Source organism: Bacillus rossius, chromosome 10 (genome assembly GCF_032445375.1).
Source record: "Bacillus rossius redtenbacheri isolate Brsri chromosome 10, Brsri_v3, whole genome shotgun sequence".
NCBI classification, from domain to species: Eukaryota; Metazoa; Arthropoda; class Insecta; order Phasmatodea; family Bacillidae; genus Bacillus; species Bacillus rossius.
Genome location: NC_086337.1, coordinates 28,139,619 through 28,166,211, shown reverse-complemented (window position 1 = coordinate 28,166,211; position 26,593 = coordinate 28,139,619). Strand labels below are relative to the sequence as shown.

Here is a 26,593-nt window from a genome sequence, read left to right as displayed (position 1 = left end):
AACTTTTTTATTATATACTATTTTGCTAAAGCAACTGTGGCCAGAAATGATATTTTAATGTATTCTTGATGGCTATCAAAACAACTGTAATGAATATGCTTCTATTAGGATTTGGATTATTATAAAAATTTATCTAGTGTTGCAATTTTGTTCAGTAAGTTTTATTAATGTATTGTAAAAATTTGTGAGTTGATTGCTTTTAGTACTAAACTGTGGTAATAACCCAGTGTTGTAGAAATATTTACTTTGAATATAGGTCATCATTCCTTATAGTTGTAGATGTTGACACTTGCAATACAGGCAGCTTTCGATTCCCCTATCTTGCATGCTAGCAATGTTAACTGCCATATCGTATGTTAAGATTTGGAAAATAAAGAAAAAGATATCAGTTGTGTGTGTAATATTTTTCTTTAATGCTAACATTTAATGTGTTTTTCCTTCATCATAACTTGTGTTTGAAAGAATTTAACTGTGATAAATAACTATTCTTTACATTTGATTTTTTTTTCTAAGTGTGTGTTTAAACTTAACGAAATGTAGTTTTTGATTTTGATGTTTGATTTTTTTTTCTCCATTTTTTATTTTTTAGTGGGTGGATGCGAATGCTGACGAGGTAATTTGGATTTGATTCTGCTGGCCATTCCTGTTGACATAGGGTCTAAGTGTTGCGGTTTATTTTTCTCTCTTTGTAGTTGGGTTAGAAGTGGCTGGTGGTGGGTTCAGCATGTTGCATGCTCTAAATGATCTATACTAGTGCTTTATTGTATATTTACAAGAAACAGTCCAGAGTGATACTGCTGCATACTGAAGGAGATGTTATATGGCCTGAATAATCATGACTCAGTTTTCTTCTAATTTTAAATTGCTCAAGATTTGCATAGTTATATTTAACATTTACTTGGAAATAGTTGTACAGTTATATAAAACCAGTTTCAATTTCATTATTGCATAGAGAATTTCTTTTTTTGCGGGATACTACATATCATATATGTAGTGGAACCTTGTACATGAAATGTATTAGGTCATCTTTTGTATTTGTGAAAACAAATTTTTTTAATAAAGTTCTTGTCATTCTAAAAATAGCCATTCTATTAATTGTTCCAAAAAAAACTCGTGCAAGGTGTTTTAATTCTGTTGATTTAAATATTTATAAATTTCTTTTTCATTATGCAGCAGTTAATGGAGTGATGTCTTGTAAAGAATTTTTAACACTTTAATTGCTTTTCACAAACAAGCTCTTAGAATGAAACCCAATATTCATTAAATATTTTAACTAACATTCCTAAAGTTGGTTGTAATCATGCAATCAGTTCATAATACAGACCAAATTTCAGGTTCTCTTGTGCCAATTGTGGAAGATGTCTTTATTAGCAAGTCATCATGTTACCTGTTATTGGGACTTAAAATTTACAATAAAGTGTCATTTGCTGTGTGCACAAATTTTATCTGCAATCAACACAGCAGTGATATGGTTCCTTTTTTCCTTCTCTCTTGTATATTGGTTATTTACTAATTTACTACAGTTTGATTGAAGATTATAGTTAATTTGACCCAGGACTTGCCAAACATGTTTTCTATACATATTTCGTTATAAAACTCGCTGCAGTCTCAAAAACAGTCCTTAAAGTAAATTTTCTCTGAATTTTTTTTCTAAAATGTCAAGTGCAGCTTATAATTTTTTTTCAAATTTTGTGTTAACACATTAAAACCAGTTTTAGATGACACTACCTAATGTTAACGTGCCGAAAATGCTAAAATAATATAGCACCAAAAGTTTCCAATACCATAAACCTTAAAAACCCTCTTTAAATACATTTTGGAGTAATTAGATTTTAGTGTATCATTAACACCAAGTTAAAAAAAAAAAAACCATTTCCGTCAAAAATTCTTCCCTTATTGAATGAATCATCTTTACTGTCGTGAAAACACGTTTAAGGTGGTCAAAGAACCATAACACAACAGTGCCATCTTTTATTTTCCTAAGTGGTCTTTAACGTAACACAAATTTCAATGGTAGACTTTTATATGTTCATGTACGCAATGAAAGAAACACCATCTATAGCTCTTTATACTCAAAGAAAATAACAATGGTGTAAAAACATGACCTAAATTGCTTGGATGATTGAAACTACGGACTATGGATATTTATTTTTAATAATGCACTAATTATTTTGCATTTAAAATATTTATTTGTTAAAAATACTGTCATTTTTCATATTAAATTCTTTTCTCAACCGTGTTAAATGTGTACGGTGAAGACCAGTTACCACTTAAAAGGTATTAAATATTACATGGTTCACATTTTTGTAGGTTCTTGTTTCTGAAACAAATTGGTTTTGTTTCTTATCAAACTTTTTGTTACAAAATACATTAACAAAAAACTGATCCAAGCAATGTGCAAGGCTGTGTGCAAAAGCTTTTTAATCCAGAATGGTGGAGGACCACTGGCCAGATTAAGAATTTTATGTAGCCTGATTTAAAACATTTTTTTTATTGTTACAATGATAATTTATTTTACTAGCTTCAAGGAATTTAATCAAACAATATCTCGTAAGGGTATGTTCATAAGGGCTTATCATAAAACATGCAGGCATAAGCACTGAGTGACTATGAGGCTTCTAATAGAAACTTCAAGTTTATATTGAAATATAAATATGTTTATTGGTGGGCATAGTCAGAGTGAAACACCACAAATGGTCAAAACCAACCTTATAATTTAATACTAAAGAAAAAACCATAAACATGGATTTGCACCTAACTTTTCAGCAAGCGGCCTGTGTGAACTTCATTTTCAGTGGTTCTTTGCAAGAAAATCCAAAAATAACTTATTTATTAAATCATTGAGTAATTTATTTAGCGATATATGTTGCAAATAAATTTTTTTTTTTATTGAAAAAAGTCTTATTTTCATCTCAGAGTAAGCTTTTAAGGTTTAGCAATACACACACTAAGTTTATTTTCTTTAGGCTTACAGTGATGCTTTATGGAGATAAAATTTTGTTTCAGTAAATAAGTGATTGTGAAACTCATAAAATTGTTTAAGTTTGAATTCAACAACAACCTATAATTTTGCCATATCTACATGCTGAAACAAAACGAAAATGCTAAAAACTCAATAGGTAGTTGTATTTTATTTGTGCCGTTATGTAAACTGAACCTAGTTTTTTAGGAAAAAATGTTTTGTTCAGTTTTTAGCTATTTATTTCCGAGCTTTGTGAGACACATCTGCAAGCGAAATGCCTTTTTATATTTAGGTTTTATATTTAGGTTTTATATATAATATATATAATATATATATAATATATATAATATATATAATATTTATAATATATAGCACCACCAGAAAGATGCGTTTGTTAAAGTGCTTGCCTATCTAGAGGCCCAGATACCTCTGCTCAGAGTTAGAATTTTACATTTTATATGTATTTTTAGGTATTTCTTTTCAGCTTTCATAATATTGCTCTCAAACTAAACCTCTTGCTGCAGTGCGTAAATTCAATTTTGGGGGGGAGGGGGAAATTCTTTTAGGGTTTTATGGTTTTTAAGTTTGGAACAGTAACTAATAGTGTTAACGCAGAAACAATTACATTATTTAATAAAAATTATCTTGTATAGCAATACTCTTCTTGTGATGATCAAGCAGTTTTTGTTTGAATAAATGCAATATTGTGAACAGAAACATGCATGCAGCATAGAACTTTGTAATTGCATGCCTGTGGTGTGTATAAGTGGGTGGGGACTGGTAGGTGCTGGTCAAGATAATATAATTTTATTCAATTTATTTAAGCGGAAAGCCAGTTTTAGTGTTTGCGTTAACGTGAAACAAGTAGGACTGATTAGTGCTAGAGATTACTTTGTCACGTCAGCAACACATTATAGTTTCAGTACACTTTGAGAATAAATTTTTATATGGATAGTTGCATTGATAAATAAAAATAACAAATTTTTTTAGCTTAGTAGCAAATTTGGGAATAACAATTTTTTGTTTATTTAGTTTTTTACCTTTTTGACAATTGAATAAGCTGCATTGTGGGCAGTTCGTAGTAAATTTAAAATTTTAGTCCACCATTCTAAACAAAAGAGAAAGTTCAATTTCCTTTATATGGTACCCATCCTTGCCGGTAGAATAAATTGTGCCTGTTTTCTTCCTTACCCGCCTTCGAGGTGAATTTTACACGAAGACAAAACCAGACCACTAGGGACCTTAACCTTAAATTTCATAAAGAATAGTAGACAAAAAAAAATTATTGTTTAATGTGTAACCTTATGGTTGAAAGCAGGCACATGAGTTTTCCTGGAAGGCTTTTTGGTTTTGTTTAGTTGGGCCGGAGGTCCCTGATGGGCTGGTTTTGTCTGTCCGCAGTGGGTTGCCGAGGGCTCTCCTACGCACAGTAGCACGCCTGTGAAGATTGAGAGCGCACTGCAGTTTGTGCCCAAGAACACAGATCCTCGTGAATTCAAGAAGCTGCAGCAGCAGGTGAGAACGAGGTGCACACTATCCGGGGCACGAGAGACTGCGAAGCATCGTCAGTTTGGTCCAACACACACGCCATGTTTCATTTTCTTGTCAATACTATTACAAGAGGGCTTTTCCTGTAAACTGTCACGATTTAGCTCTTAAATTCTATATTTCTTAAAAATTTCTCAACGTATTCTAAATATCATCTAACAGCAGTAAAATGTCACGTGGATGTTCATAATTATGATCTTTGCATGACCATGCACTGCTCAGTAAAAAGTTAAGTGAATATCTGGTAGGGAAATTTGTGGCCCAACAACAAATGCAAATGATTAGTGGAAATAAATGAACAGGATAACCCTTTAATTAATAGTAATGACAAGAAAAATAAATAACCAGCCATTTATGAGACTGAGCCTTAACCCTTTAATAATTTCATGTGAATTAATAGTAATTGTTTGCAAACACATATTTTGATCTCAAACTGCTTTAATTTTACTACACTGCTATAATCCAACACTGAATTCATTTACAATAATTCTGGAGATTAGCGGTTTCCTAGGATTAATGGAGATAAAGTTTCGAAGAGTTACAGTAGAATCTCACTAATCCGGACTTGTCCGGATCACCGAAAGTCCGGATCATCCGTAATCAACTTTAAAATGTATCAAAAACAAGTTTTATAGGCTAAATAAAAAATCTTTATGCTTAAAAATCAACTGCGTTTTATTATAAGGTACTTAAGAAACTATATACATATGTATGTAACATATATAAAACAATAATATGTATTGTACATACCTACATGTAATTAAAAAGTATAAAACAATTAAAGTTTAAAAACAATTAATTTACTCGAAAAAGTCTGTAATATTCTTTTGTTTTAAAGAGGATTGCCGTCGTTTTGCCGTGCGATCTCGTAGGCGCCTCAACGTCAGTAGCTCAGCAGACGTTGTGTCGCTTTGCTTCTCAAAGTAACTCAGCAACCCCTCCAGCATTGTAGTCGCTTCGCCATGAGTTGGGCCAGCTGATTCCTCCGTACTTCCATCGTCATCTTCCGAACTGTCTATTTCAGTTGCTGTGTTTGCAATGCATGCCTCCACGATTTCATCTTCACTTAACATTTGATGACCAATACCGTTGTCATCGTTAATCCATTCTGATATGTCATTTTCCTCTATGTTGGCACAACCCTCCAACTGTTGAAAAACATGTACAAAATCAAAGCTAGTTGAAGTTGGTTGAGTTTCGTCATCCCTGTTTTTCCTGTGAAATGCTTGGCCACAAATTTTTCCAGCTTTTTTGAAGAGTTGACGGCTTAATTTCTTCCCATGCTTCTGCGACCAAGTAAATGACAGTCTTCATTGTCACTTTCTTAATATGATCCATTAAGTTAGCTGACGGGTCTGCTTCTTGTTGCTCTAAAAGGAACATGATCATTTTTTTCCTATATCGCCATTTTATTGCTTCAATCACCCCTTGATCCATTGGTTGTATCAAAGCAGTCACGTTTGGTGGCAGAAATTTTACGAAAATTTCACCGTCTCGCAATTTTTCTTCACTCGAGTGGCATGGTGCATTATCAATTAACAACACAGCTTTTTCTGGGCGGTTTTCGTCTCTCAAAAACTTTTTTGTTTTAGGAACAAATGTTTCAAAAAACCAAGCTTTAAAAATTTTGCTGTCCATCCATGCTGATTTTTGTGAAGTGTACTGGGCTGGAAGAGCATTTCTATTAAGATTTTTAAGGGCCCTAGGCTTAGCCGATTGCCTATAACCAATAGTGGAATTTTCAAGTTGCCAGAAGCATTACTACAAGGAAGCAAAGTTACTCTTTCTTTTTTTACCTTATGATCTTTGGCTACAGAATCCAATTTTGATGCTAATGTTTTTTTTGGAAGCATTTTGTAATTTAATCCCGTTTCATCAGCGTTAAACACTTGGCAAGGCTCTAAGTTTTCATCTTTAACAAACTTTTCAAATTTTACTTTAAAGTCTTCACTTGCACTATTGTCACCTGACAACATTTCACCACTTGCACTAAGTTCACGAATACCGTGTCGATCTTTCCAACGAGATAACCATCCCACACTGGCAGTAAAAGCAGGGTCACCTTTTAATTTTTCATTGAGTTTGAGCGCGAACGCTTGTAATGTTACGCCCGACAGCGGAACGCCTTGTTCACGTTGTTGGCAAAACCAAATGTACAAAGCCTCGTCTAAAGTTTCATTTTTTGGTTTTTTTACGTGCTTCTGTTACCCAGACTGTCCTTACTCACCATTTTAGCACAAAAATCTTCAATTTCTTTCCGATTTTTTTTCCAATCAGAAACAGTTTGTTTTCCCACTCCTAGATCTTGCGCGATTCTAGTTAATGATTCACTCGCATCAATACGAAATAAGGCTTGGAGTTTTTGCTCCATAGTTACAGTCACTTTCTTACGTTTAGTAGCCATTACGTTGCTCTTAATAAGTGTACACAATACAATGCTCGCACTGAATAAAATTAAACTGTCACAAACACTTGTCACCAGCACGAGTAACCATCGACTGAAGGGAACAAAACAAAACAACTGGCAGGTATAGATAGAGTGAGTCACTTCTTGGAAAAGACGAGCGGAAAACTAGCGGTAATACTCCCGGCTACTGAGGGCAAGAGGACCCTCTCTTACAAATATATTTTCTTATTTTCCTTTGTCACAATATTCTTATACATCATTTACGTATTTTTTATATCCGTCCGGATTAACCGGATGTCCGGACTAGCGGGGTCCGAATTAGCGAGACTCTACTGTATTTAAAAATAGCAGAATAATTTTATCACTTGTGATAAAATTAAAATTAATGTGTGTTAGGATATCAAGACCAAAGTGTTTTCAAGAAGAATATATTTGTAATATCTGCAATGTTCGTATAGATTTGATAACTAGCTTTCAAAATTGGGTAACCTCAACTTGTGAAACAGGCAACCTCAGGTAAACACAAAATGAAAAATTATAGTTTTTATTATCTTTATTTTAAATCACTAAGAATTTGGTTATACCTACTTATTCTATTAATTTTTATTTGAATACTGTTCATTTTTTTTTTATTTTGACGTTCAATTTTAGTTTAGGTTAGCTGTAGGCCTGTACAAATATCATATTAGTTTAGTACGAATCAAATGTGATTATTAAATTATTCGCGAATACGAATATTGGATTTGAATAGTAAGTATAATTAGAATCCCACTAAAAAAATTTTCATGTCATGTAAAAACTTCAGGAAAATTAAACAAATAATACTGAAGTGAAAAGTTTGGTTAAGTCAAGTCAGCTTCAATAATTATAGGGTAAATGTTTGTTACAATATAACCTAACTTAACCTTAATAACAAACAAACCTACCTTATAATCCAGTTCTATTTGCCTCATTTTCCATAACCTGTAGTCTACTTAATGAGCCTTAGACTTTTGCCAACTGCAACAACTGCATAATACAGTGAAATCCATTGCATTCTATTTTACAAAAATGTCTAATATTTTTTGAAAGTGCTGTATTCCCAACTTAGTGTACGAATGAGCTTATATTTACATATTTAAAACCCTAGTTATTCACAAGTTTTATTAATGGCCACCACGGAATTTGTATTTTAGTTCAGCATTATTATAAACATAACTTTTTGCTATGTTATCACATGGTATCAAATCAATTGTGACTATTGATTTATACACCATTGAAATTATGACTTCTTTTAATGCCCATCTCAATGGAGTGTCCCATGTTTAGTGGTGTAGTCTATGATTATTTTTTCCCACATCTAGTGTGTGCAATGAAAATAATAAAAATTATATTTTGTTTTTAAATGACAAATTTGCCGTGTTTTGAGTTCTCAGAAATTTTTCCGTTACTGTTTAGCGAGACAGTAGCGAAAACATACTTTGAATACTTGTTGCATGTTTAAAAGATCAGTTTTTGTTAAAGTTTTAGATTATGAAGTCCCATTAAACATCATAAAAGGGTATTTTTATTGCACAAATGACTTATCTCAGCAGTGAACGTGGATGTATGACATACTCATGAGGTATACTGTGTAAAGTATTCATAAGCAAACCAATATTTGTTATTTCAAAATACAGTAAAACCTCACTCGTACGGCCCCCGGTTCGTACGTACACCTCGGTCGTATGTACAGATTTTCAGAAACCGTGAAAAATGAGGCAAAAAAATATATGAAAAGTGTAAGAAATACGTTAAAGGTTATTAAAATACAGTTGCAACCTGCAGCGTTTATAACAAATATGGGCTACATACACATTGTGTCACAGTAAAAAATTAAAAAAAAAAAAGCCGCAAATTGATGGAAATTTACCGTCAATAGTGCGCCGTGCGCGGAGAAAGGTCATTGTACTCTGTCAGCTGCTGTTACGGCGTGGCGTAGCCGCTGGCTTGCTCTCTTTGTTCACTGAGCTGCGCATGCGCAGTATAACTCACTCTATGCTCCGCTCAGACTCATGACCTTCCATCAGCAGCCAGCCAATAGAAGCGAGCGTAGCGGAAAAAAAAAAAAACTCCACCGCCCATGTTCCAGTTTTGTCCAGTTCTAATACCAGTTTATTGGTATATGCACCAGTTTTCAAGTTTACATTCATCTTGATGTCTTGATACCAATGATTAATTATTTACAATCCCCAGAAATAAATGGTTAGTTAAAAAATATGCATCAACTGTGTACTACTACTTAAATTATAAAATACGTATAAAACAGTTAAGACTCCGCTCATTTTATTTTGTGAAGATTATGTCTCATATATACCAGTATTTCGGCTAAGTTATCAGAATTTACAAGCAGCCACGTAATATTCCCGACATTCCCGTTACGTTTATACATTCGTAAGTTTATGTTTTTCCCTCGTGCATTTTAGATTGTCTCCTGCTATAATTACTCGGACTTTTACACGCCTAGGCTTAAATTATTACATGTTTAGAAATAAAAGCAACTTTTCATGCCATAAAATATGTATATTTTGCGATTTAAAATGTTCATTGCCAACTATAAACGTTACGGTTTTTTAGACCTACTAGCTAATCTTATCTGCACTTATTTTTTTTTATTTGAGCAAATATATTTTGTGTGAATTATTATTTTATTGATACAAAATATAAAAAAATGTAAACACGGGGCTTACGACACTGCCTTCAGTGTCGAGTTTTTTTTTTATTTTTACGTTTGATTAGCTCAAGTGTTGTTTCTGCATGAATAGGATATAATTTTGATCGAAAATACATTGAAATAATATATAGACATGGCAGGTCATTTCCCGTGGCAGCAGGACAGGGCAACGGAAATTCATTTCCCACGGCAGCGGTGGGGAAAATGGGGGGGGGGGGATAGCCACAAATGAACGTGATTTGGCCTCACTGGTTTGTACGTACAACTCGGTCGTACGGACAAATTTTGGAGAACCGTGAGTGTACGTAGAATCGAGGTTTTACTGTATTAGTATTAGAGTTTGAATTGAATACAAATAGTTTATTATTCGTATTCGTATTTGAAAATTTGAATATTTGCACAGGCCTAGTTAGCTGTAATAGGTAATATATAACCAATTGTGAAAAGCCTAACAAACTGGCTTCACCATTTTAAAAAAAATTTTATGTAGCCAACTTATTCCAACTGATTATATCACAGAAATTGTAATATATAAAAGCTAACCTAACCATTCAGAGTGGTAAACTACTAGTGAAGAACTTGAATGATTATAATTGTGTCAGGGAGTAAAAATACAACTTATAACGTTTTTCTAGGACAGATGTTTTCCTTCAGAATTGCCAATAATTAATTCCAATAGGGTGAGTTCTACTTAGTAAAAATATATTATAGGTGCACTGAATTCCTTTGCTAGCATTTTTTTTTTTCCCAAGAAAAGAGGCTTTGTCATGTAATTATTAATTTATTTTGGTATGCATACTTTTTTTTTTTTTAATGAAAATGGGTCATTTGAACATCAAGTGGTGCTGCAGGATTGTTTGTGTATGAAAGGTCATGGAAATATGTCAATTCCAATCTGGAAAACCTGGAAAAGTCGAGGAAATTAAATTTCAAGATTGTAACAACCATGTGGAATTAGTAAAAAAAAAATATTTTAATATATTTAATGTTTAAAGTAAACAACTGAACTGTATTTGTGTAAAACATATACAAAAAACTAAATATATTCAGGAGCGAATTGTAGGCTTCAATGATTTAAAGCTTTGCAAAAAATGCCTAGATAGCAAATTTCGTGGCCAATTCAAATTATTAGAAAGAGTTTTGATTCACTTAGTAGAAGCTTCGCACAGTCCTAGTGATGGAACAACACACTGCATTCAACTTTCCCCATCACTCAAGTTACTGGAACAAAATACTTTGATAGGGGCAGTATGGGAAACTGGTAGCAAATACATGAGATAAGTGATGTCAGCGAACCTGTTAGCATCTAGTGTATCTAGGTACGTTTTTTTTTAATAAAGTGCGTGAGACTAGTGCAGTAGTTGCATCTAGCTGCGTGGATTGGAAAATGGCTAGTAAGCAATGCAGTAAAGTGTTTCACACTTCAATAATGCTAATTGGCCAGAGTTTCCCATAGTGTCATATTATATTTGGTGAAACTACACAGATAGTATGTATTAAAGTGACAAATTAATACTTCCAAGTATATAATATTAATCTTTCAATAATTAATTTGGAATAGATAAAATACCAATGTAATCCATATGCATATATCACTTGTACAGGCAAAATACGTAAACACAATCTAGAAAAAAAAAGTATGTTAAAAAATGTCATAACAAATCATTTCACATTTTAATTCATAAACTATATGTACAATCAACTAGCTATGCCTTCACATTTATAACTACTGAGAGAAGTCCTCAATCTTGCTCGTAGGGACCCCTGACCATGCGGAATTAGCGATTTTGCCTGATTTTAAAACCTCAGTGTAATAATAATGGAAATATTGTCGGAAATCGTGAAATGTAAACTGCTAGAAATCAGGAATTTCTGTGAACTGAATGGCTATACATATTCTCCGTACACTTGCAGTGCACACTTTGCACCTGAGTCCTTACTACACTCCAGTGTAAAATATAAAAAGTAACAACTGGAGGTTTTAAAAATAATTATTTCATCACATAATACTAATGCAGGTAAGCATTTAACTCCAATTTTTTCTTAGTTTAAAGAATTTTTATCATAAATTTTGTGACTACAGTGGCAGAATTCAAACATGCCACAAACGAAACTCATACATATTGTCTCTTGAGAAGGTCACTGACCACGAAAGCCAAGTTTCATTGTTCAGACCATTAACATAAATGAATGCATTAAATAATAAATAACCTAAAATAAAGTCCTTGGATTTCACAGCATAGAAAGTGAATAGTTTTTGTTATTTTGGCTTCTATGTTTAAAGAACTTGTCTGAAATCAGATCTGTGTTTTAGAATGCCAAGTCCAGTTTTGTTTGTAACGAATGTTCACTACCAACCCCTTTCCTTCTGATATGATCCAAGCACTTTATGATGAACACTACTAGAAACTCTCCTAAAAACTTTGTTCAGTATTGGCTCTATACTGCACTGTAGTTGTGTTAAAGCGATAGTAAACATGCAGAGTTGCAAATATAACATTTAACACTTTATTTTGCTTCCCGCATCGCTTGATGTACGAATTCTGCTCACTGAAATAATTTAGAAAAACCATGGAAAACTGAAATCAGTATGGCCAGACTGGGATTCAATACCAGTTCCTATAAAATCTGAATTAAGTGTTTTTCCATTCCACCAATGCTCTTCTTTACGTAATAATGAGCTATATATGTCCACTGTGATTCAAGAAGTACCATGTGATGCTGAGATAATAGGGCTTAAAGCATGCTATGCCCATATGCAGTGGTTATGGAGTAATGTTACAGGTAAGAAACATGGTAGTGATGGTGCAAGAAAAATATTCAAAATAATTTTTTTACATACGCTATTGCTATTCGAAGAAATAGAAAGATGAATACACAAATGCATGGAAAACAAGCCAAAATAAGCAAATGTCAAATGTTACATTTTTAGACGGCGTAGAAGGAATTGGAACAATATCACAGAACAGACACACAGTGGGCTAAGGCAACAACAAATACAGACAACCAACCTTGGAAAATACAGTGACAGGAACTACCATATGTTTTACATGTAGGTATCCCTTGTTTCATGAAACTTTTTTTACCATGTGACATGACATTTTAAAATACTGTCATTTTTTTTAAGAGGTGAAAAAAATTAGTTTCCCAGGAAAGTTTGAAAAATATGAAAAATAATGCTGAAATAACCTGGCTTCTCGTTTGTTTACACTTTAAATGGTAGTAATTTTATTGCTTTGGCCAAGAAAGAACATGTTGTGGTAGAAAATTATATTTTTTTACATGGTGTTAAATAAACATAATGTGTTGTATCTTAAAACCAAGATTAGCTTGGTTCAGTGGCTGATCACGTGTTTGGATTATCTTTCTATTGAAAGATGTTACCCATGCATATGTGATCAGGACTGCAGTTAGCTGAACTCATTAGTATCTGTAATAGATCCCAGACTACGCCACTATTACGGAGGGCTCACTCTGTACATCTTGCTGACCGCCTTGTGACTATCAGCAGAGCTCGCCTGTGGTTGGCTGCTTCTTCTGCTCGCTGATTTCATTGCAGCTCACACACTCCTCGGAGAGTTTTCCTCCCGTCATGTCTAGTATCATACTAACCCAGCAGACTCTGATCCCAGTCTCTGTGATTCTTACTCTCGGCCACTATTCTGCCAAAATTTCAGGGTGAGCGAGTGTTCGGCAAATTCTCGACTATGTCGTAATTGACGACAATTATCATGCTGATGTCAAGAAGCTTACTGAACACACTTATCTCTTGCTGAATCTTATGAGTACTGAGTCCCTCTAATACTGCACCTCCGGCTGTTGGTGGCTGCCTCTATATGTGCTGCCTCGGCTCGCTGACGTCAGAGCTTGGAAAAGTCTGTGCGCTCCAAGTGTCTCGAACGTCCAGGAACCTCGTACCTGATATGTTTCTCAAATCTTTTCACTTATTGTACAAATGCTAGAAGACTAACTAGTAGTGCGGGTGTGGTGGTAACAGGCTTGTCTCCTGTTACAGCTTGGTGGAGGTTTTTTTTTCCAGTCATTACAGAATCCAGATAACATTTTGATGCTCTGTTATCATCTTGTGTTTTTAAATGTAAATATACATGGCTGATATTTGTGATTTTGCACGATTTATAAAAAATTAAAATATTCTCGCACTTGGCTATGCAACAAAAATCATTACCAAAAAGACAAACATTTCCACGAGTCACTCCATGAGGTCAGCTTCACACCTTTTTGGAACTTTGCTGTTTCCAGACTTTTTGGATCAGACCATTTGATTTGAGAAGAAAAAAAAATAAAAATAAGTTTTCTCGAGGATTTCGTTCAAAAAGTGTGAAACTGATGAATGAAACTCTCAAGATATTTCTTTGACACTAAGTCATTTAGAAGGAGGAAGTGTTTAAAGTATTTAACAAAAAAAAGAATGTATTTTTTCATTGCAGGTCTGAACTATACACATTAACCCAATTTTTTTTAGAATATCATAAGGATATTTCGTGTTTTTTATTGTGGAAGTGTTGAGTACTGCGTTGATTTATTTGTGAGAGGAAAGTGTAACTTCCCTTTCAGATCAAAGACAATCGTCGTGCTGACAAGATAACGTCGGGCCCACAGTCTCACATTCTGGAGGGAGTGTCGTGGGAAGAAGCAAAGAAATTGCAGGTGAGATTATTGTATTTTCTTGCGCTTTGTGCGAAGCTGCAATCATTGATTACTACAGGCTCACTATATAGAACCCAAGATTCTGGAATCCTGAATGTCTCTAAAAATTAATTTTTTTTGGACTTGTTTGCAGTAGTGCAGTTCAGTAATGTTTATGAAGTTCGGCTCAAACCCATTAACAGGATAGAGGTGATTCTGTATTTTAAATACAGTGAACCTTGCTGACATAAGTACAGGATATTACGAGAGGTTGTAAGTTACAAGTGTGTTGAAATGCAGTCAGGTTGACTGTATAAATCATAGTATGTTTATACTGTATTTACGATAACTTTTCTTTTGCCACTTTAAACAGTACCAGTGATTTGCATGACTTTTTTTTTAAAGTAGCTAGTGGTATTTAGGAAGCTGCAATGTAAAAGTTGTAAATATTGGTAGGGAGAAAGGAAATTTGGGAAGTTGGGGGGGACTGTTAGTGCCGTCTCTCTCTACCTCCTTTCTCCCATCTGCAGTTTAGTATAGTGGTCCAAACTACTTTCACAAGTGATGTAGTTTAGACACAGCATGCAGTTCACTACAATGTTCACACAATTGAGAGATCAGATCATGTACAATACTTATTTTGCACAAAAATAATTTGCATCAATTTTTTTCTATGCATTTTTCTTTTAGTGTACATTTTTAATAAAATTGGTAAATTGTGACATTTTTGTAAGGTTTGGGAATTGTAAGTTCAGTCATGATCTTTTTTTATCATTTTTTGGCTGTTTAGGAGTGTTGCTCGTACATAGTTAGGACAAAATCATTTGCCATTTTCAGTTCTTTTGCAAGGTTCCACCGTACAGTAAACTCCTGATTATTTGGGTAAATGAAATGGAGCGATGCCGCGGATGATGTTGAATAATTGTGGAACTTTAGGCCTAAATAAAGCTTTTCAACACTGTGGGTTCTTACAAAAATATCAGATATTTTTTTTTAAAATAAAACGTTAATATAAATGTAGGAAGTCTTATAAACAATTCAGAAATATGTCATCAGAACATAATAATACCACTTAGACATTTACAATGCCTTTTAAAATAAAAAGATCACTGAGTGATAATTAGGTTTCTGTGAAATGCACATGTCAAGTCCATTTTCAGTGACTTCTAATTAGAACATTATTGAAATTTTATTGAAATGGAAATTTTTAAGTCTGCAGAAGTTTCCAAAATAAAATAGTTCTGTAGAAGAGCAAATACTACATCCTGTTGTGGCCAAAAGAAAGTTTAAGTAAGAATTTGCACCTACATTTTAGCAAGCGGTCAGTGTAAAGTCCATTTTAAGAGGGATGTCGCTAGAAAAATTTCATCATCATAACAATAAAATAATTTCATTAGTAAGTTGTGTTATGCATAAAATTTTACCCAAGATGAGATTATGCCATTATTTAATGGCTGTTTGTTAGGAGTTTGGTCAATCAATTTCCATTGATTTTTCTTTCATATTTGCCATATTGGGAACAAAAGTCATTGAATTTATATAATGGTTCTATAGGTGCTGTGCATAAGCAAGAGTTGACTGTAATATATTACTTTTTAAAGATTTTCAACATTAACAACTTACTGAGTTTCAGTTGGCTGGGTTTTAAACAGAATTGGAGATCACAATCATAGTAAAAAATTTAAACATTTTTATAGCTACTAGCATGTGTTTTCTGGGTGATTATTAGAAAACACCTGGACTAGCTTATTTTCAAGGCATTTGTTATCATAACCTATTTTTCACTGGTATATTATTAAAATAAAATTTTAATTCATGCTGTATTGTGCTGGGCAAACTGATAACAACTTCGCATTTTCTGCATGAAATTAATGTAAATTCTTTAACTCTGGAAAGACTGAAGTGAACGTAATGATTTTCTCACAGGGAACAGTTTCAAGTGAAAGCTCAAACAGCTAATTACAATTGCTCACATGCGAAACATACGCGTGCTAGGTGTGGATGTGTTGCTCGTTGCAGGATGCCAACATTTCAGCGACAGGCGACCAGGTTATCCTGGTGGGGGCTGCCTCCAAGGGAATAATTCAGCGAGGTTTCCAGCACAATGCCATGGTGTACAAGACACCGTATGCCAAGAACCCGTTTGACACCATAACGGACGAGGAGCTGGAAGAGTACAAGAAGGTGGTGGAGCGTAAACAGAAGGGAGAATCTTGTGAGTAAACGGTGACATCGGTTTCAGTTTAAAACTCTTTTAACTCCATTACTTTGAACTTGTTACTGCGTACATCCATATTTAGGTGAATCTTCATTTCTACGCTTTGAAGATAAGTTTTTTTTATATAATATGGCTGTGGTACATGTAAGCTTATCTGAACATTTTTTAATCATCGTAGTGTTTTTTTTCTTTCGGTCAAGATGATGATAAAATATACAACTACTTGTTTTGATATGTTGAGTTGGAACAGGTACGAAATAAGCTGTACTTTAAGGGGTAGGTCCTGTTCCAGGTCATTATTTTATTTTTACATTAAACACTAATTAACCTGTAGACTATTGAAGTGGCTTACTGTATCAGTTAGCAGTGAATACCAACAAAAATAATTTCTTACCAAACTGAAAAGTTTTAGGTTTAAAGGCAATGCAGTTGGTATATTTATCATATGGTTTAAATTTCTAAAATAAAAAAAATTGATTTTCCCTGGTCTTTAGTAATTGTCACAATTTTTGAAATCAAACATTTTTTAAAAATGTTTTTACTGCTTATTTTATCAAAATAGTGTTAGTTGCTGTGTGATACACTATGTTGTCAGAAATGTAAAAATGAGTTATTAAGAAATGAGAGATCAAAGTAAAATATTTTTTTTTTCTTATGAAACTGGTTGATATTTTTTGGTACTTACATCATGTCAAATAAGTTACATTATTTGAATCAAGTATACTGAAAGAATAAAATAATTAGATTGGAGAGTTAAGTTCTTAAATTGCTTATTAATTTAATGATTTTAATTGCATTTTGTTGTTTTATGATGATGTAATGACATGCTTATTTGTGCTATTTCAGTTTTATTGCTTTTCATAATAAAACTTAAGTCTATAATTAAGATTAAATTATTTACTAGTAGGCCTGTGTGAATATTTAAATTTTCAAACATGAAAACAAGTAGTTAGTTATTCATGTTCGATTCGGTTTTGAATACTACCACTTTGAAAAATGAATATCAGTCGTTTATGAATAAGACCGTGTGGAACCTTGAAAGTCTGGAAAAATTTCAGAATCGCAGAAGATTTTATCCTCCGGTGGTGATAATTTCCATAGGATATTCGTAATGTTTTAGGTTTATTTATGTGAAGTTTTTTCTTTTTTTTCTTCTTCATCTGGTCACTTAAATTTTGAGAAGACTAATAAACGGTAATTTGGAACTATTACACTCACGTTGTCAGCTAAAGTATTTTATGAAGAAAAGAGTTAAGCAGGTCTATAAAAATAGATTAGAACTGACAGCATGCTGATAAGGATAAATACATAGCTGAAAAAATCAAAATCCTGTTCCAGTGTTAAAGTTGACAGTTTTCTGATCAGAGGGTAGAAACACGGCATACCAGCGAAGAGAGAAAAAATACTTGTATAAATCTAGGTGAAAAACATATGGTCGCATACTTGCAGCAAAGACTCCTAAAGCATATCAACCTACAACAATGTTTTTCTAGTGGATAATACACAGTGAACGATGACTGGATACACACACACCCACACTCCCACTCCTAATGTAGTGACGGCTCAGGCAATTATCTTGTAAGGTGTGGCTAAAAAAATAAGTCACACTGAGAAGGGGAAAAACTTTACCTTATACACTGGACAGAAAGAAAGAGGTACATTCTAAGCAGCTACTGTATTCCTACACCATAGTTCAAACAAGCCAAAAAATATAATCCATAAATGTTAATAAATGTTACTATAAATTATTATTTATTTTCACACAGTGACTAATTCAAACAATATTAAAGAAAAAAAACGATATTATATTTAACTATGCATAAAACTGCTCACTGTACATTCTTGAAGTTTCTTCTTACATACTGCAATTGCCTTACAGATTCGCTTAGCACTGTTTAGTAAAATATATTTTTTTTGCAGGTGCTGTTTTGATTACCATGAAAAATAATTATTTATATGTTATGTTTCAAAATTTGAATATTTCAACAAATTTTACATTTAGCATTTGTAGCAGACTTAACCTAATGAACCTTTTACTTCAGTATTATTTATCTAATTTACCAGATGCACTATGCTACACATTTACTTTTTTGTTCAATATGTACAGCAAAACCCCTTATTTGCACTTTTCATGGGGACAAAGTAAAAAAGTGTAAAAAGCGGGAAAGTGTAAATAAAGGGAAAAGTATATAAAGGAGTACAGTTTACCTTATTTAGAATTTTTTTCCTTTTGTTTAATAGCACATACTACAATGCAGGTACAAACACACTAACAACAAATTTTACTTTAGTATTTAATCAATTATTAATTTACCATATTTGACAAAAATAAAAAAAGAATGAAAGCCAAAATGTTTTTCTGATTACTTCCTAAAAAATAAATTTGAAATTTTCTTCTGCTTGCTTTTTTGGCTGTTCAAGGAGATTATTTGCCTCTCCAAATTATAAATACAGTTGCAACCGGCAGGGTTTATAACAAATACGGGCTACATACACATTGCTCACAGTAAAAATTTTTTTAAGAAAAGGCCGCAAATTGATGAATATTTACCGTCAATAGCGCGCCAAACGCGGAGAAAGGTCATTGTACTCGGTCAACTGCTGTAACGACGCGGCGGCGCATGCGCACTCTATGCTCCGCCCAGACTCATGACGCCATCAGCCGCCAACCAATAGATGCGAGCTTAGCGGAAAAAAATATAAGCTCCACCTCCCGTGTACCAATTTTATCCAGTTCTAATACCAGTTTATTGGTATACGCACCAGTTTTCTCGCTGCCGTGACATGTTCAAGTTTACGTTTATCATGATGTCTTGATACCAATAATTAATTATTTACGATCCCCAGAAATAAATGGTTAGTTTAAAAAATATGGCGTCAACTGTACAATACTTCCCAAATTATAAAAGACGTATAAAACAGTTACCAAGACACCGCTCATTTTATCTTGTGAAGTTTATGTCTCGTACCAGTATTTCGGCTAAGTTGTGACATAAATACAGTATCAGAACTTACAAGCAGCCATGTTTGTACATTCATGAGTTTACGTTTTTCCCTCGTGCATTTTAGATTGTCTCCTGCTATAATTACTCGTACTTTTACACGCCTAGGCTTAAATTATTACATGTTTAGAAATAAAAGCAACTTTTCATGTTATAAAATATGTATATTTTGCTATTTAAAATGTTCATTGCCTACTAGCTCCACGGTATTTTCTGGTTGTTTATGGTTGTTACGTGACGTAAATAGCGGGATTGATTCGATTTTTGAGACGTAATTCGCGGGATTGATTCGATTTTTGAGACGTAATTCGCGGGAAAGTATTGTATTGGACTATATGGGAACCAAACGGGACCTGAAGAATATAGTGCAAATAACGGGAAAACGTAAATAACGGTAACGTAAATAAGGGGTTTCGCTGTATTTGTTATATGTGGAAAAAAAAATTTTAGTGTGATTATAATTCTTACTATTCAAATTCAAGAATAATTTGATATTCGTATTCGATTCAAACTAAAAAATAACTGGAAATGGATTTTACTATTTCAAATCATGCTATGTAGTTCGTGAATTCAAGGCATGTTACACCACGGGAAATGCAAATGTAATTAATTCTTTGTAATTACAGTTGATGAGGACCAGTCTGAGTCTGAGGCATTGTCGTCGTCACTGCAGAACAGCAGGCCTCTGGACGCCATGAAGTCTCCGCTGATGTCTCCCACATCCGCCACGAGTGAAACAGAAGAGGAGAGCAAAGATGGTAGCATTTCAAAGTTTCATTTCTGTGTTTCTAATAATGTTAGATGGGAGTCATTTAATGTATCCTGGAAAAATTCACATGCTAGTGACTGTTACGATATTGACTCGCATCACTCGTTACTGTGTAGGGTAATTTTCATAGTCAAAATTTTCTTTTTCTATTAAATAATGAGTGGTGGAATTTTTTTGATAAAAATTTTTTATGATTATGAAGACATCTTTGAGGAGAGAGGATAATTTTTTTTTTTCATAGAGAAATTGCTATACGAAGATATAATTTCATTAAAATTTTGTCACATACTACAGTGAAAGGTCTTTCATCCAGCATATTCGGGACAATGGCTATGCCGTATTAGAGATTTTGTCAGATTACCAAACGTTGAGTACCAACCGTCGACTTGGACAAATTAAATTAAACCCACTAAACTATAAGTACTGTACTGAAATGGAAATTGATGACTCAGGAGTGAAATAAAATTGCCGGCAGAGCAGTAATGCGACTTTCCAGCCAAGATCAACAGCCGGAATCCACCCGAAAGAACTTTAAAATTGAGCGGCTCGATAGGTGCCGGAAACAGAATGTGCCGAACCGTAGAGACCTATCATTGTAGCACTGCTGTGGGCAGTGTTCTGTTCATGCACGATTGTTGTGTGTGCAGAGCCTCGCGTGCTGCGGATAGAGACGAAGCAGGCCCCGCGACCGAGCCAGGCCGAGGTGGTGCTCAGTGACGGTTAGTATCCCTCCCCTCTCCATTGCCGGGCTTTTGCAGGGTCCTGGGCTTCCGTCTGGTGCAGACGGGCGAGTGAGTACCTGCGTCTGCATGTCCAGGATGTCTGATGGATCACGACAGTTACAGTCAAAATAAATTCATCTGGTCGTTTTTTACGTCATGGTATCCAATGGTTTTGTTGTATGACTGTCAGTTCAAATCAAATTGAAAAACAAATATCACAATATTATTGAATTCAAATTTATGAGTGAGACTTTTTTTAATTTTCAATATTGTTTTACTGTAGTTCAAAAATTAATGTTTTAACGAATTTTTTTTATGGTATTTCACTTAAAAACTTAAACTATAAAAAAAAAATTGCTTGTGAATGGGGATTTTTTTTGCAGTGGTGTAAAATTTTAACTGTTAACTTGCCTTGTTTTGAACGTACACCAAAATATTTACAAATTTCACAGATTGACCTCCCGGGCTGAATTTAGTAGTTTGGCCGTTTACTATGCCAATATAATAAACATCGGGGGCCATTAATATTTGAACAAGTTCCATCAATCTACAAGGTTGATTAACCTGCAGTAGCTTATCGAACTATATACATCTTGTGAATGGTATGTGAGAGACACGTTGAAATGGTTATCAAAGTTTGCGGTTGCAATAATCTAATAGGGGTCTGTGAGTACTTGAAAATTTCGAATTTGAATTGAATAATCGTACATTTGAATCAACATTTCAAATTGATTAATTTATTTGTTACCTATAGATAGAGCCAAGATTTTATGGTGTTATGAAAAAGGACTTTTCGTCATTAAGAATTGTGGATTTCGTCTTTATCGTCATAAAAAATTAAAACACATGTAATAACATGTACACACCTAGCAGAGCTGCCTTGATCAAATGCTTCAATAATACGTGGTTAGAGACTTAAAATATGCACCTTAAACAATACTATGTTGAGAGTACATAAAAAATTAACAACTAAAATATTTAGTATTCTTATGCAGGTAAGTACTGTTCCTGAGTTCAGGAGAGAGTCTAAATTAATTAAAATAGAAACTACAGTTAAACTTTTGTTCTATAAATGCAATATAATTAAGCTCAGGAAAAAGCTACTATTGTCAGCAGTTCAGCATTCTCTGGTTTTAGAGATCTTCTGTCACTTACAACTACAGAATACTTAGAAAAAGATCTTTCTGAGTCCACATTCGTTGCAGGTATCCATATTAACTTTAAAGCAGCAGCTGCAAATTCAGGATAATCCGCTTTCATTTTGTTTACTTTATGGGCCCAACATTGTATGTGGTACATGTGGTCACCAAATACACCTTCAAGGGTACCAGCAGATTTTGTCATGTACCTGGCACTATCTGTAACATACGCAATTAAGTTTTCTTCCTTGACTTCATATTTGGAGCATACATCAATCACTGCCCAAGAACAACAAACAGCATTTGCTGCATCAAGGACACAAGAAGCCCCTAAGATAACATCTTGTTCAGCGCCTGGTTTCAGAATTTTAAACAAGATGTTGAAAACACAATTATTACTCTTGTCAGTGGTTTCATCTGCGAGTATGACTATATCTTGCCCCAAGAGCTGCTGCTTGATTTCCACTTCTTTTTTCTGTCTAAGTAGGGGAATGTACTTTTTCCTCATCCAATCCGCTGTTGGAAGATCACCAGCACCACTTACATGCTTCTGCATCCATGCAGTCAGCTTGCTGTTGTCAAGTTTCTCAAGAGGAATACCTGCAGCTACAAAGGCTTCAACAGTTTCGAGAACAAAATCTTTTGTTTTTTTTGCGCATATTTGCGCCACTCCTGCTTCTGGGATAGAAAGCTGTCGTTTCAAAGTGCATGGGGATCGTTTAGCTTTTACATGTTTGTCGCTAATTATGTGCTTGTTTACCGTGTCCTTACGTTCATGCTCCAAACGGCAATTACAATATTTACAGAAAAGTATTTTTCCGTCACTGACATATAATCCCTCATTCTTAAACTCGTCAGCACGTGATGCCGCAGTAGCTTTATTTTTCGGCATGATTAAGAAATTTAGCTTTCATTTATGCACGTCATTTGTAAACAAAGCCCGGAGGTACCAAAAACTAGTATTTACTGAAGTTTTAGCGAAAAAATAAACCGCGGGAAGCCTAATTTTTACAGGCGAGAGAGCCATATACTCAACCCGAAGTAAAAGGTTAGGTTATGTCAGCTCAGTGAAATAAATGTTTTTATTTATTTTCCGGGAGGGTTGGGTAGGTAAGCGTTATTTAAAATATTTAATGACCGTAAAATAAATAAATCCTTGCAATATGGTGCTTTTTCATTAGCGATCGGAAAACTTAGATTATGTTACGATTTTGGCACTCTCGCCTGTGAAGTGTGAAATGAAAATGAAGGCTTCACGGTAAACTGCTTATTCAACAAGCACACAAAATTGCGTTACAGTGAAATTTCATTAAATATTAAGTGATCATTAAATATCAATGTTCGCTTTTATTTTATTTTCATACGTATTTATTTAATGAATGCAGTTTTTTTCCACGTGTATTTTTCAAAGGATACAGCAAACAAGGCGCTGAGATTTTTCACGTTGTTGTGTTTGTTAACTTGATAATTTTAAGTTACGATCGTCAGTTGTTAATATTGCGTGATCTCTAGTGGCTAGATGCGTTTAAAAACCCTAACCTAACTCCGATAACGATCTTTTTTTGTTCGTGAAATCGTCAATTTTTGTGATATCTTGTAATTTTTTAAGATGAATAATTAACGCATTAAATAACCACCACACTGCAGTTGGATGACGACCATTTCTTCTACAAACAGATACGGAATTTTTTGTCAATCAACCAATAGTCGGTAGTTAACGATTTAAATCAATATTGAGGTGTTTATTTGTGGTTAGAAAACATTTCGCATTTTTCGCGGTTTGGGATGAATTTTGCGTGAAAATTCGCGATTTCGCATAAAACCATATAATCTTGGCTCTACCTATAGATACTAAAATAGCCTACTGAAGTTTAGTTTTTATTAGCTGTCACAACTGTTCATAACATCGCATCGTAAATCCTGGGCCTTTCGTGTAGTAACAAGTACATTAGAACCTCATTGTTACATACCCGGTATTTATGAATTCCCGTGATTAACGTATTTTTTCTTGCAGTGTCTTTTTCCTGATAATAAAATACCTTACTTTCTTGCTTTATGCGAAAGCTTTTCTCCAAATTTACGTTGCAACAGCGCTGCATACAATAGCAAATCATAGAAAAGTTTCAACAGAACAATTTCTAAAGTCAAACAAACTGAAAAAAAAAAAAGTCACTAATTTAAACTTTTTGTGATCTGTTAGTCATGCTGAAGAATGACATCCAGAAAAGCATGAATGCTGATACTAGAATGCATGAGCATGTAAATGTGTAGTGTTCTGTAATTAGTTTTAGTTGATTCTCTTATACAGTTTATTCTTTTATGCATGATGTCCCGTAACACATCAAGCTGAGAACAGTTGATAGGCCAATTAATGACAGTTCCGAATCATAACACAAAAACATCATTAAGATTTGTAGTTTTCTAGCTATAGACATTTTTTTACGTAAATTTATAAAGCCCTACCCCGCACCAAATTATTAGATACTGTGACTAAAAATTTTTGCTTCTCAATTATAAACAACCTTAATTCAGAACCAAGCTTTACTGGCCGATTATATGTTGTCTGCTTGACGTTGGTTTATGGGACATTGATAATTCATTGGGTCATGTGTGTATTGATTGAAATAGATGTTCTTTATTGTGTAGTGTGTTTCAGATTTTGATTCAGCCATTGTTTAATCAGTCTATAACAGGATTAGTGACCAAATTATTATTGCTATTTTTCCACAACTGGATGAAAATTTAAAATCCTGAATACCATTTTTTTAATTGAAACCATGATGCCCTGCTTAATCAAAGAGATTTGTAATATTAAACTATATTAATATTTGATCAACATACTAGAGCAAAGCAGCAATTGTGTGGTTAGCTTTATGGTAATTTTTTTAATGCAAAATCATTTTTAATAACATGCAGCAATCCAATTTTTTAGAATATTTTTTTCTCTAAAAATTAATAAAGCTGACCTGAAATGATTCTTTTTATCATAGTAAAATAATATGTTAAATGGTCAGTTCATAATATTATGTTAAATAACAAATAATTCATGATTGGCATCATCCTAATATTATGCAGACTTTGATATTAGTGGCCAGCTGCTAAATTGTACTGCATTTTCTCTCAATCCAAAACTGTTATGAAAAGTACCTATTCCTCACCTTGTGTACATCCAGTTAAGTTAGTAGCATGTTAAGAATAGTTGCTAGGATAACTGGATTCAAGTGTTAGCATCAATTAGAGTAGTACTTTTTCGAAAACAATGGCCAAAGAAGTCTGCTAATTTTCATTAATGCCTAAGTATTCCTATATTTTAAGTGGGGAAATCTTTATCTGAAAATGCTAAAAGGTTAAGCATTATAACCCTTTTGGTTGTTTTTTTACACTTAGTTATTCAGTGATTGTATTCTTGTCGTAGTGTTTTTCAGCACGTCATATGAGTAGTGTAAAATGTCCAATAAGTTATTTTGTTTTCTCATTTAGTAGTGTTGAAATTGTACTGTTTTAGCTGTGAACTTGTGAATTACAGATTTGAAGTCCCTCAAATTTAAATAATGCATGTTATAATTTCAAAAGAGTATAATGCATGAGTGTATTGCATCATGCTGCATTATAATTGTATGCATGTTCATCTCATTTTTAAGCTGAATCTGACTTGCCTGATCCCAACGTGGAGCGCTCTATATCTTTACGCATACCAGCTAAAGGTGAGTTAGTGCTTGTATTTTTCATTATGTTATGATTACATTGTTCATGGCTGATGTTAGAACTTTGCATGTAACATTACAGATCTCTCTTAGTTTGATGTGTTATGATCACATCTCAGCCAGTAGTTTTTTTTAAATTTATTCTTATTTTTAATGTTAATTTTATGACAAATTTTAAGTTGGATTCTGAACAAATTTTGCATGTGCAAAGTTACATTGCATTGACTGGTGTAAGTGTAGCTTTTTTCCCCCCCTTGAGTTGTTTTGCATTAAATGTTGTAGTATCTTGTTTATGTTGTTCTGAATCATCATTGCATCTTTTTTGAAAGTATTGTTTAAATTTTTGTTCAGAACAGTTTGATTTTATTGGTATATACTTGATTTCACATCCTTATATCTTGTCTTCATGGTCATGAGCTAATATGTAAAATAAATTATTCTCTTTTAAAGTAATTATTTCAGTCATTATAATCAAAAACTAACAATTTTAAAATATGTTAACGGACCCATTGAGAAATTATTTATGTATATGATATAAAAATGTGGGTGTTTATAAATGGGTATGATTTCTGGGAAAACAATGAGCAAACAAGTACGTAATATAAATAAAACTAAATACCTGTGATTGAAGTTTCTGTAACATTTTTATCATAATGTTGGCTTTAACATGTAGGTGTGTTTCATTCTAATAACACATTTCATAGTCAAACAGTTCTATGCATTTAGGTACTTTATTGTTGAGTAATGATACACTGCTCATAATTAAGTGTAGGTCATCCTCAT

General features: G+C 33.5%; 1 protein-coding gene across 16 annotated transcripts in view; it reads left to right on the top strand.

Annotated features, from left to right (window-relative positions):
- The window catches only part of LOC134535895 (protein hu-li tai shao), a 168,815-nt gene that overhangs the window by 118,283 nt on the left and 23,939 nt on the right, over positions 1 to 26,593 (top strand). For 6 of the 16 annotated variants that reach the window (XM_063375250.1, XM_063375257.1, XM_063375254.1 and 3 more), the window contains 7 exons: positions 590 to 613; positions 4,364 to 4,477; positions 14,185 to 14,277; positions 16,276 to 16,471; positions 20,103 to 20,234; positions 20,893 to 20,964; positions 25,748 to 25,810. In XM_063375250.1, coding sequence (XP_063231320.1) covers positions 590 to 613; positions 4,364 to 4,477; positions 14,185 to 14,277; positions 16,276 to 16,471; positions 20,103 to 20,234; positions 20,893 to 20,964; positions 25,748 to 25,810 — 694 coding nt within the window. The remainder of the gene's footprint in view (positions 1 to 589; positions 614 to 4,363; positions 4,478 to 14,184; positions 14,278 to 16,275; positions 16,472 to 20,102; positions 20,235 to 20,892; positions 20,965 to 25,747; positions 25,811 to 26,593) is intronic. The other 10 variants (XM_063375253.1, XM_063375258.1, XM_063375259.1 and 7 more) reach the window with 3 other exon arrangements.